Raw genomic sequence first — 13721 nt, 5'->3', positions numbered from 1 at the left:
AGTGTTAGATTAAAATACCCTCCTTCCTAGTCTTCTTAGAAAAATCAAACTTCTTATTTGAACCTAACCCTATAATATAATATAATATAATATAATATAATATAATATAATATAATATAATACCAAGCCTCTGACAAAATAAAGGAAAATGTTAATAAGATGTCTATCTAGACTATTAAAACTATAAACGCATGAAAGACTTATCGTGTCTGTTGTATTCTTGTAAATGACGTTCCATATGAGTGCAATGACAGTCGAACTTTTGTATCCTCGGAGACTGATACAGAACATCCCACTAGTACGCAAAGTCATATCCAATATCTATTCTATAAAGACTCTTAAACTTTTTCTTTATATTCTCAGAGATGTGCCATCTACCTAAATTTTTGGTGGCATTAGGGAAGACTGCGTCACACGACTTCATAAGGGCTTGGTCCGCGTCAGTAAGTATCACGCGTGGATCCATACAATCATCGAGCATTTACTTAAGTTTCTTGAGAGCCCATGTGAAGTTCTTATCCCGTTCCCTGATTAAAAATGCATGGGCAATACAGAACGACTTTGATGTAAACGACACATCGACAAATTCAACTAAAGGCCAGTTGTACATGTTGGTATTAATCAACAATACCTCGGGGAATGCACACCACATTTTATGCGACTTATTATGACAGAAGAAAATATCATCCGTCCTGTCGTTGGAAGCATTCTCCCGGGTATAGTACACAAAACCATTGTTATGGAAAAAGTTTTCCAGTACCTGCATTTAATTTAATAAAACTTTAATAAATAGTATAAGCTCGGGCTCTATATAGTAAAACTAGGAAGGTTTTCAACTACCTTCATGGGGGTATCGCTAATTTTCTCCTGATCTTTAAGCTTACTCAAGTAGTTGTATACATCCTTGAGTTTGGGTTCGCAACCTATCAACTAGTCACGTACAGCTGTTTGAATTTGAAGGGGCTTCAAGCCGTTCCGGTATAACGTCGCAACCAAATCAAGTTCGTCGCAGGTCATTTTCCGGAGCTGCGCGTACCCCTCTTCATAGACAACGGGATCGTGGTTGTGTGTCTCGTTTACTACTTCAAGCCTCCAACATGTACCTGTTGCGTCGTACCTGCCTAGGAGTTTAAATGGACAACATTTATTAATACTGTCGGTATGCCTGATCGTGGGTTTAGTTTCGGTTCCCCTCCACGATTGCATGCAAGGTCCACACTGTTTTTCCTTGACCTTTGGAACACAATAACACACTCATGCACCCGTCCTCTCTTTTTTGTCCATTCCTCCAACTCATTGCGGGACTCAAAAATCTGAAACAGTTTTAAGCTTTTTTTTAATAATATTCAAAAAAAATAATAATAACTTAAACAAAACATACGATGTCTTACAATATCTGTTTTATATGAAACTATCAGCTCGCGTATTTAGTCATCATCATAATTATATTCATCATTTAAGTTTCCCCCAGCATCATGATTATCCACATCATGCTCGTTTCCCTCGTGGTACGAAGACTAGGTTCCGTAAAACGGGGCCTCTACTACCGTAAGTGGTACGAAGAAGAAGACTGACTTCCATAATCCGACCCGACAACATGTAACTAGTACAACGGCTAACTATCGTAAGCGAAATACTCCTTACATATATTAGTTAAAAATCAAAACAATAGTAATATATTAACAGTAGTAGTAGTAGTATATTAACAGTAATAATACTAAAATAATAATAATAATAATAATAATAATGGTAATTGTAGCATATATTAGTTAAAAATCAAACTAACGACGTTATATGAAATAAATATATATAACGAAACCTGGTTTAAATATGGCAACCCTGGCAAGCTAAGTTGACCGTAAGACTATTCAGGCTGAATATCGTAACTGAGGTACTCCTAACAAAACGTAATGTAACATGTCTTAGTTAAAAAAGCAACTAACGACTTCATATTAAATAAATATAAAACAAAACCTGGTATCCGGCAACTACGGTGTGCTAGGCTGATTGTTAAGCACGTAATCCTGCTCCTTGTTTCTAGCCTGAAAAAAAATGATTGAACCACGACATTTTATTCTTGTTTCTCAGGTGCATGTTATAAAATATGTGTGTGTGTGTTATAAAATGTGTATGTGTGTTGATATTAGTGTAACAATATGTGTGTATATAATAATTAAGAGAAGGGAGAGAGAAGGAATGAGAGTCGGGCTTAATAATTCAAATGGAAATTATATATACGCCCCGTATAAGATATGATTGTCGTAATCAGTTTTAAATTGACTATATCCTATACACCACGTTAGTTCTATATACGACGTATTAGAGGATGTCCGTGGTCTTCCCAGCTGGACCCTTACTAAAGTTGTTTCCAAAGAAACCCTAAAATGTATTCCTCTTTACTAAAAATGAGCATGTTTTAATATGAATAGTCTGCACTCCACTCCACTCCACTTAGAGCATTCTCAATCCGTTCCCCATCTCTATCCCTATAATTACACTAAAAAACACTACATTTCTCTCTCATGCTTAATTAAATAGTATTTTTTATATATTTATCATTACAGTTTTCTCTCTCCTCTACTCACAACCAATCCAACAAATATTAAAAAATAAATAGGGAAAACAATGTTTTCCCAAATGTTTCCCCAAATTTACAAAAAATCACTACATTTCTCTCTCCACCCTATAATTTACACTCACAACCACTCATCACCCCACCCTATAATTTATAAACTTCTCTCACATATTTACAGAGAATAGGATGAGAATGCTCTTATTCACCACACTCACCTTCCCAAAATAACATTTACACTTAATATTCACGAAGCCCACTTTTATCTCTCCTCCTCCTCCTCTCTCTCTCTCTCTTTCTGTAAATGTCAGAACAACCACGATGTGCAGAACCACAATCTACTGATCTCACTTAACCACACACCCACTCGCCGGAATATTCCCCCATGGCCGCCGCCTTAGAATGCTGGTCCAGCCGTACAACCACCGATGACGACATGGTGGAACAAGGCCTCATGCGAACCAACCACAGATCGGAATCTTCCGCATTCGACACGTCATCCTCCTCCCCCACCGCCTCCGCCGCCGGAAAAGACGGCTCCGTCATGCAGAAGAAGCTGCAGAAGCTCAGCCGCAACGTTTCCGAAGCCATTGCGTCGCTCAAGAACTCCTTGAATCTTGACCCGGCCCGGGACTCCAACCCGCCCCGGATTGACAGCACCCGGAAACATGTGTGGGGTAATGTTGTACGGAATTTGACTCAGCTGTATCCCGGAAGTCAACTCCCGGAGAAATTGGTCTCCAGCATTCGTAAACATTTTGATTCATTGCCTCTCAGGTTATATTTTTATTTAATGTTTTTTAAAGGATATAAAAAGTTTTTAATTAAAACAATCATGTTCATTGGATTACATCGAAACAAAAGGCAAGCGGGCAACAAGCTGCGCCGCTTGTTGATGTGGATCTTATTGTTTTGGATACTTCAATTAATAATTTTTGATGGGTTAATGTTGTTTATTTCAGTTATTCACAAGCAGGGTTTGAAATGAAGGATGTGTTTCTACATGTGAGATTAATAGAACAAGCGTCCGCAGACGAAGAACCCGCCTTTATGATCCAAGAAGTATCGGAAGATCAAGTTCAAGGCTCGGTTTTTAAGCTCACATTCGCTTGCAACTCGTCACTTTCGTGGCCCGCGATGTCGGGATCGTTGGATTCGGCTTCGATTTGCTGCAAGAAGATTCAAATCTTTGAGAAGAAAGGGTTTACGTTGGGTGTTGTTGTTCTGTTAGTCCAACCGGGGCAGGAGAAAACGTTTAGATTGCGAATTGAAGCCGCGTTAAAATCGGGTTTGAAGAAGAATAAAACGAATTCCATGAAGCTCCCGTTTGGGCTTTGCGGGTGTCAGGAAGAGGGTACGAAAGGTAAAGAATTTGGAGAGCCTGAAGATGATTGTAACGAGCCGAATACCCGAAACGAGGTTGACTCTTTAAATTCTTGTTCAAAACTGAAACTTCAACTACCGTTGCCGAGCTCTTCGATTAAAATATCTGTTGATGAGTGGCAGACGGTTCAATCAGGGGCGGATGAGATAAAGAAATGGTTATTAAACCCTGATAGTCTTGAGTTCGTTGATCAAATCGGGTTGGGGATGTTTAAAGGAACGTATAAGGGTAAAAAGGTTGGGATCGAGAAGCTAAAAGGGTGTGAAAAGGGTAATTCATACGAGTTTGAAATCCGGAAAGATCTTCTAGAACTGATGACATGTGGGCATAAGAACATATTGCAATTTCATGGTGTATGTATTGATGATGTTCATGGTTTATGTGTGGTTAATAAGTTGATGGAGGGTGGGTCGGTGTACGATAGGGTAATGGTGAAGAATAAGAAGATTCAAATGAAAGAGGTCGTACGGATTGCTGCTGACGTGGCAGAAGGGATTAAGTTTATGAATGGTCATGGCGTGGCGTATAGGGATCTTAATACGCAGAGGATTTTGTTGGATAAAAACGGGAATGCGTGTTTAGGGGATATGGGAATTGTTTCGGCTTGTAAGAATGCGGGTGAGGCCATGGAGTATGAAACCGATGGATACCGTTGGCTTGCTCCCGAGGTTAGTCCATCAACATATTATTAATATGCATTCACATAATGAACATTACATCATATAACATATTGTAATATAGCAACCAAACATCAATTTTGTGGGGTGTTAAACCATGGTAAAAATTTGGGGAAAATTTACTATACATATCCAAACCATTCTAAATATCATATATATGTATCCCTCTTTAATAATTAAAATATCATAAATAATCATTTTTGTATTTTCCTTTGTTTTTTTGTCCAAACTAAAGATTTCATATTTTATTTATTTTTAACTCAGCTTTTTGCAGACAGTTACTGGGATTTTTAACAACCTTTTTTTCTGCAATTTACTGTAGTTTTTACTGTGTTTTTTTGTTTGTTTTAAAAGGCAGTAAGAAAGTCAATAAAAAGGCTGCTCTAAATCATAGAAAAAACTGTAAACAAACACTGGAAATCCCAGTAAAAAGTTGCTGAAAATTGTAGGGAATATATGTCGAAAATTATAGTAATTTCCGGGATGAAAAAACAGAAAATTAGCAGTAAAAAACTTACTTGAAATATGTGTAAGTAAAAATTTTAAGGTATTGGGAAAAATCAGGCTAAAATGTCCATATTATGATTTGCTTTATTAGAATATATTAAAATGGATATATATGACATTTAGAATTTTATTTTGAAATACATGACACTTAGTAAATATGTAGGGACATATATGAAATTATTCCAAATATTTTTGCATTAAATATAGATCTTAAAGCAAAATGCTCCATCATTTTCCTTTGAAACGGATTGGTGGTATCCAAAAATTTCCATAATCTGACAAATAAGTTCACAAATTATTGAACTGAATTAGCGTGTTCGTATAGCATACGTAATACTCCCTAATAAACAACTACTTGTTTATGCACAGATGATTGCGGGTGATCCAGAAACAGTAACCGAGACATGGATGAGCAACGTGTTCAGTTTTGGAATGGTGGTATGGGAGATGATGACCGGTGAGGCAGCTTACGCTGCACTGTCACCTGTTCAAGCCACAGTCGGTATTGCTGCATGTGGGCTCAGACCCGACATCCCAAAAGACTGCCCGCAACATCTCAGAACTCTATTGAACAAATGCTGGCATAATACGCCTTCTAAACGGCCAATGTTTTCAGAGATTCTTTCGTTGTTGGTGCGGCCCAACAAGTGATTTACCTGTTGGTTAAGGTTTGCTGTCAAAAACAAGAAAAGAAAGTGATGTTTAGTTAGTTAGCATATAGAATTGCATGGTTTGATGTGTGACATATAGATGGATATAAAGTGGTTTTTTATTTTCACTTTTTTGGTATGATTTAGGGATTGGGAGATGAGATATCATGAAAAGTGGGGAAAAGAGAGCATGAGAATGTTGAAATTGGTGGAGTGATTAAAGGGATTTTGTCTGTAGTTTGATGTCTAACTTTCTAAGATGGAAATAGACCAAAGTGGGTCCTTAATGTCCTTATGTCCAAAGAGACTCATTTTTTTATACAATTATCTCTCACTGTCATCTCAAGTGTGTCCCTACTCATCAAGGGTATAAACGAGTTTAGTCGGAGCTTGACCAGGCTCGAACTCGAGAGCTCAATCCCAGCTTGTTTCAAGCATCGACCTTGGCTTCTTTTGAAGCTTAGTTTTTTAAATCATGAACTCGGCTCGTGAGTTCAAGCTCGGTCGAGCTCAAGCTTGACTCGTTTTTTATTTATTAATTAGCTTATATATATATATATATATATATATATATATATATGTGTGTGTGGGGGGAGGGATCTTTTGAGAACCATGTTGAGTTTTAAAAACTTAAGAACTCCATTCTACGCCACACGTTTAATTAAATGGATTGTAATATGTATATATATATATATATATATGTGTGTGTGTGTGTGTGTGTGTGTGTGTGTGAGGGATCTTTTGAGAACCATGTTGAGTTTTAAAAACTTAAGAACTCCATTCTATGTCACACATTTAATTAAATAGATTGAATATGTGGTTGAGATTAAATCTGGTAAAAAGTCAAAGTATGAGAGAGAATAAAGATGTAAGTGGTTACATCAACTTTTGAGTCCGTTACACATGTCTAAAAAGTCGACTCGATGCGTAAAAAATTCTGTAATTTTTTTACGTGTATGTAACCTATATATATTACGTATATGTAAAAAACTTGATTTTGTTTTATCAATGGTCATTACTCAAAATGGCATTCTTGTAATTTATTTTCACCATTTTAATAAACTTTAATACCAAAAAGGGTATATTAATAATTTTTAGGTACCATCATTAAAAACAAATGTACAACTCATAATTACTTAATTATTCAATTAAATCTTCCTATTAAAGTTACAATTTAATCTCTTTTTTGAAAATCATTTAATATTTTTGGTGTACTATCATCTTGAAGGTTTACAAATACTTCATCTAATCTTATGGATGATGAATATCTTGTTGTTTGCAAAAGTACACTGGCAAAACTAGTAAAAACCTCTTGTATCCATATGAAGTGTAGGTACGCACGTACACACCTACATACGTAGGTACGTATGTACCTACGCGGTGGCGAAGCTTGGAGTAACACACCAGGGGGGACTCAAAATGTATACAAAATTTCACAAACGAAGTGGGCCGTGCTTAAATTTGCGGCCGAAAACGGCTAAATTTACACTACATATAAAAAATTCGGCCAAAATGGCGAAATTTTACACTACGTATAAAAAATTTCGGCCGAAAATGGCTAAATTGTACACTACATAAAAAAATTTCGGCCGAAAAAGGCTAAATTTTACACTACGTATAAAAAATTGCGGGCGAAAACAGCTAAATTTACACTAAGTATAAAAAAATTTCAGACGTAAACGGGTACATTTACACTATTGCGTAAAAAACAGGGGGGGCGGGGACACCCCGGGCCTTAAGGAACCTTCGCCATTGTACCTACGTCCCTATGTGCAGATATACCTATATGCCTACGTACGCACGTCCCTACGTGTGTAGGTACATACGTGCTTACTTATGTACATGCCTATGTACCTATGTAAATACATGCATCCGTAAAGTGAATTGTGTACGTATGAGTTTCATATATGTTGTGCGGTATGTTTTTTTATGCGTTAATTTTTATTTTGAGTATGTTATGTTTGATACATGGGACAAACAAGAACATAATCAATAACCTATATCAAATTGATTTTGATATATGGCGTATTCCCAATTCAACCGATAGAATCAACTCTCAAATCGTACATATACACATTAACCAAAAATTCAAATAAATAAAAAAAAGGTAAGTTAATATAAATTAATATGTAACTCTCCATGAATTATTAACTGTCATATATAAAATAAACCATTTTTTACTAATATACCCATATCTATATATAAAACAAAATAATAAAAGAAAATTTGTGATAGGTTCAATTGACTTCTCGCAGTTCTCACAATAAGAAACACTTCTAAAATGAACCAAATCTTACACACACACACACACACACACACACACACATATATATATATATATATGTGTGTGTGATGGAGTTATAATAAGAAGTAAAGTGTGTCTAAAAAGTGTAAAAAGTAATCTGGTGCGTTAGATTTTATAATCCGATGGTCTAGATGGAAAGTGTGTTTTATAGACAGTGTGTTTTTTTAATAGTTGTTTTATAACACTCTAGGGGCATAATCGTCCAGTGTGTTATATTATATATGGAAACCTTATCAATCTATAATAATCATTTCTTATTTCAAATTTAAAAACACATCACCAAGAACATACAAGATATATAACAGTGTGTTTTAAATCAAAATAAGCAAAATTGAAAAAAAAAACATTGGATTTTAATCCAAATTTAAAACACAACACCAAGAACAAAAAACACTTTCATTAACCAAAACACACCAGCATTAAACACACAATAACTGTTAGAGCATAATGTATATTGCTAGGGTCTTAGATGTACTAGATATGATTGTATAGGGCTAAAATGTCAAAGTATAGTTTGAGTTTGATAGTCAATGCATAGGTCTTCAAGTCAACGCATATCATATGCGGCGTATATGATATACGCCATATATCATATACGGACTTGATGAGCTTGTTCATGTTTCCTATAAATAGGGGACTTATGCATTATTATGCAGACTTTGGTGAATGTTATAGTGAGAGAGTAGAGAGAGAAAGTTCCTAAAAGGTCATATCTTGTAATCTTTGAAGTTATCAATGAAGAACATGCTTAATGTTTACTTGTGTTGTTCACTCTCAATGGATTCCGCACTTTGAGATACAAGCTGTAACATCTAGAGATCCTAATTGTTGTATACATCAGCATGGCATCCTATTACAAGTGGTATCAAAGCTTTATGGCTCGTTACTAGCTTGAACATCACAAGTTTTCAAGGTGTTTGTCTCTATATACTAATTCAACCGTCAAAAGTCCGTCAATTTTTCACAAGAGATTCCTTACCTATCCGTGACAAATCCTTCAAGTTTACACTCAAGTCCTACATCATTTGAACCTCCAAATTGCCAAAATTCCAAAAAGATGTCTTTTAGCGGATATGCCATATAAACGCATATGTTATTCACGTATAACATATCCGGCATATAACATATATGTCGTATATGTTATAAGGTGAAAAACATATACGTGTGTATACATATACGTTGACCTATACTTATCCGTTAACAAACATATACGTTGACCTTCATACATATCCGTTGATCAAGAGCAGAATTTATACATTGACTTTCTTTGACCAAAATGGAAAATTTTAGTGCGTTCGTGTCACAGCCTTCTACATTGCTTCAGAACATTATCTCGAGAACGAAATGGGAACATCAAACAAGCCACCTAAGCTTCTCCGTATGGAAGATTATCCGTCTTGGGCTGATGTGACATTTGAGCCAAAACAAGGTACACCTTAGTACGTATTTACCGATTAAGCAAATAAACGCCTTTTGCGTAACAAACGAACGATTAACCGAACGAGTCGGGTTATACCCAGAAACTCCGGGGGGCCATCTATAAGTGATATACGATCTATATAAGCTAAAATATTAGTAATATGGCCTTAGTTTGATAACAAACAAGTTAAACGAAAACATGCTCGTTTAACTACCCGCTATAGATTTAAACGCGAAAGATAGTTACAAACCAAGCATTGTATCATCCGTTAAGCCGAAAAAGACTTACCAAACACTTATTTGAAATGTTTTAAGCGATCCGTGAAAATATTTTTGATTTTTACAAACATATAGTATGTTTTTATAATTTTACACAAAACTAGCCGAAAAACACTCGTTTTCGCGCTGTTTAACGCACCCGATAAGTTTTTCGCGCAAAAACCGAACCCGAACTAAATTTGGACTGGGATTTTCGTATTTGGGCTTGAAAAATCAGAAACTTGGGGCTCATATGAGTCCGATCGCAGCAGCCACCCCACCCCCTTTTTTTTTCTTTCATATATAAACTAGTTTTTAGATATTTTTACACATATTTTCACATACAAACTTCTGGAATCCTTCTTCTCCAGCCTAGACCAGCAACAAAACTAGGTAAAAACTTTATGATTAATCGATTTTTGATTCGTTTAAACTCGTTAAACAACATATAAACATGCCTTGATTGTTAAAAATCATAGTTAACCATGTAAAACTCTCAAAAATCATTCAAAAACATACTTTGATGTCAACACTAGTTTCAAATCAGAATCATGATCTTTTTTGGCCATAAACACGGATTAAAGGGTTGAAACGACATTTTTACGGTTCAAAAGTTCGTTTTGGTATACTAGCCGAAACCCTAATTCAAGGGCTGCTACGTTGATGAAATATTGCTTGGTTTGTGACATAGGACTTGTATCTAGCCTACCTAGGAGCACAAGAACTTGAAAAGTTGATTAGAAAGGCGGAAACGAACCAAAACCGCTAAGGTAATGCCGAACACTCGCTTACGGGCTGTTTAGGTTAAGGTTGTGATGTGCATATTATTAGGCCTTTAAATTTTGCAGGGACATCAGGGACCATGTCATTTAGTCCCTGTTCAAATTTGGTAATTGTTTGACCATACGAGAATATTTGGCGAATTAATTACCGAATTGGGACCTTTATTTGGGAAAAATAGCTAAAATACTTCAAAAATTATGAATTTTTCTGAGAACTCAGATTTGATGTATTTTGATCACATATGAATTTTGGGATCATTTGGAGAAGACTAAAGGTGTTTTGTGTATATGCGTTCGTGTGAATTTTTATTGCCAAATTTGGGCCAAAAAGAATATTGCACGAGCTTTTTACATTCTAGAATTAATACAGCTTTTTTTGGGAAATAATTTGAGTATTCAGTATTTTTTGTGGAATTTTCGGAAATTGTATGGGATAAACGGATGATTTTCAGGCGAAATATAGCTGATAAAATGAATTTTTATAAATTAATAAATCAGTAAATAATTCCAGAAATATTTTTATAAAAATCTACATATTTTAATTTATAAGTGGCTAAATTTTTATAATTTAATGATTAACGTTTAATTAATTATGCTAATTTGAAGATTAAACAAATTCAGTTTTTATAAAAACCGGCAAGTTCGCGACTAACGACCTGCGGGAATATCAAAACACCAAGAGTGATCAAAAATCATATTTTTGGATTAATTAAGTAAAAACGAAATTTTCAATGAGAAACCTGGACAATCCAGATAGATTGTGCGCGTTTCTTCTTAAATCAAACTGAATAAACGGAAACGAGCCCCGTGGCTAATCCGGGACCCCAGTATGTGATCCTTCTTTATAACTTAATCATTTTATTAAACAATACATTTACCCAAGCTTACTTCCCCATAATTGTTTTCTGAACGCGTAAACGAACAACTTGGCCCAGCTGGGAAAACGGGAATCTGAGCCAAGTTCGGTTTTAAGTATTAAACATTGAACAACATCACAACCTAAGCCTATTGCCACTTTCTGGGCGTTCCAGCTATATCCAGATTAGTTATACAGCCCAGTTTAGTATTGAGATTATAATAATATTAAAATATTAATATTATTATAATATTGATTATAGGAACTACTGATAGCGGACCGAACAAACCACGAGCTGATATAGTACTGATTATCTACTAAACCGTGAGTTTCATGACCCCACTCTTTAAATAGTTTTACGAACTTTTGGGGTGAAAAGCATGTTTGATTACATATACATACCTGAAACATGTATTGATGTGAATTATCTAAGTGCTAACACACGAAAGTCTCCACTATCACTGTGATTAACTTCGAGCCGGTGGCTTGTGAATAGTACTATTGGTTTGACAAACCCAAACGGAATCGGCCTGGTTGCCGTGTCACATAGCGCCGTTTGCACATGACCATATTTATATATACAGGCTATGTAGTGTTAGACATAGCTACCGGGGCATGTTGTGGGCGGAAGGGGAGCCATAGTGGTTGATTGAGCATGGGAAATGGATGCACGCAGCACATACAGTCAAGGCTTTACTGTAGCTTAGCATAATTACATCATTTACATACATACATACTTATTTCATGATTACAAGTGTTAACTTGTGAATACTCATAACTGTTTTCTTGAAACTCGTAAACTCACAAACTCTAGTAGTTGACCCGTTTTAAACTGCTTTTCAGGTGTACCTAAAACGGAATGATTGGGTGATCTGTTACTTGCCCAAGGTGTGTGGTTGATGCTATGTGAATAGAAGCAAGGGTGTTAGTAGTAAGAACGTATAGTTAACGAACTAGTTCTCCTAGACTGTAAAACAATGATAGAACAATGAAATGTAATACATTGTAAATTAGTTTGTAATGTTTCTTCATAAGCAATGTTGTTGATACCAGAGGCGTCTGTTACATTCCCGTTTTACGCTTCCGCATAGTGCTAGTCGGGGTGTGACAGAAGTTGGTATCAGATCCATTGGTTATAAAGGATTAGGTTATCCGTTAGGGTACCTAAAATATAACCGTAGGCTCGATTAACTCTGGGAAATATTTAAATAATAAATTAATATTATATACTGATGGATGCCGGGATGAACTTGTAGGGCAAGTGAGTTATTGTGGTCCGAAACATAATAACAGACTTGCTTGTACGAGGGAATTCGGGGAGAAGTCGCGAAATGTGCGGTTAGGTAAAAGTGACAACATATGTGTATAAAAGGTAATATGAAAGTATATATATATGTAACACTCATACGTGCTTATTTGAATCAAGGTGTATAAATACGTATACGTACGATACTGTTGATGACGGTAAATCTTATTATGAATATTATATTCACTTATATTCAGTATTGAATTTAATAATAATAAAATTAAAATTTTAATAAAACTAATATTATATTCTACTATAATTAATATTAAATTGGTTTAATTAATTAATCTCCTCGACAATAGTTAGCGATAACAATAGATATTATTCTTATAACTAACCTTTGTGCAGAGTCATGTCAAGAAATAACGACTACGTACCGGAAGAAGAACCGGTAATCTCTGTTGAGGAGGATCCCGAGGAAGAATCAGAGGAGGATTCAGAGGAGGAGGATCCAGAAGAGGAATCCGAGGAGGATCCAGAAGAGGAGGACCCAGAAGATGAACCGGAAGAGGAGGAGGAAGAAGTGGAAGAAGAAGTTATTTGTAGAGAGCTACCCAGAAATGTGTCTGATCTGTCCGGCTACAGATGCGATAGTTACCCACCCAGGTCACCACGTAGGGATCAAAACAAAGTTAACAGTCAGTATCGTTCACCTGCTAGAGTAGCCAGATCACCCACTCCACCTATTCACCTGTCGCCGACGACTTCAGCTACTGCGCGAGTCCGACAGACTGCCCGTATTCGGGTAACCCCGATTGACCCTACCTCGATTCCATTTAGATCTACCCACTACCAGGGACGACCTTCACGTCCTAGGGCGAATACTTCATCTTCCAGTTCGTTGAGTATACCTACTCCTCGCCCTGATCTCCCAAACGCAGGAAACAACTCTTGGATGGCTGTCCTGACTGACCGTGTGATAGACCACTCGATAGCCATAGCTAACATTAACCAGGAAAGGAGGGATGTGACCCAGTGCTTATCGACGTTACAGCAGATAGTGCT

General features: G+C 36.1%; 1 protein-coding gene across 1 annotated transcript; it reads left to right on the top strand.

Annotated features, from left to right (window-relative positions):
- Nucleotides 1-2936: 2936 nt before the first annotated feature.
- On the top strand, nucleotides 2937-5791 carry LOC143560224 (uncharacterized). The gene is made up of 3 exons (XM_077048570.1): nucleotides 2937-3349; nucleotides 3535-4624; nucleotides 5510-5791. The coding sequence occupies exons 1-3, from the start codon at nucleotides 2958-2960 to the stop codon at nucleotides 5789-5791; spliced, it is 1764 nt and encodes a 587-aa protein (XP_076904685.1). The 5' UTR covers nucleotides 2937-2957.
- Nucleotides 5792-13721: the final 7930 nt, after the last annotated feature.

The sequence above is a fragment of the Bidens hawaiensis genome, unplaced genomic scaffold, assembly GCF_021521415.1.
Source record: "Bidens hawaiensis isolate Kalapana, Puna unplaced genomic scaffold, B.hawaiensis_p1.1 tig00001143_1, whole genome shotgun sequence".
NCBI lineage: Eukaryota > Viridiplantae > Streptophyta > Magnoliopsida > Asterales > Asteraceae > Bidens > Bidens hawaiensis.
The sequence above is the reverse complement of the archived record's forward strand: the minus strand, read 5'-3'. Positions and strand labels throughout refer to the sequence as shown.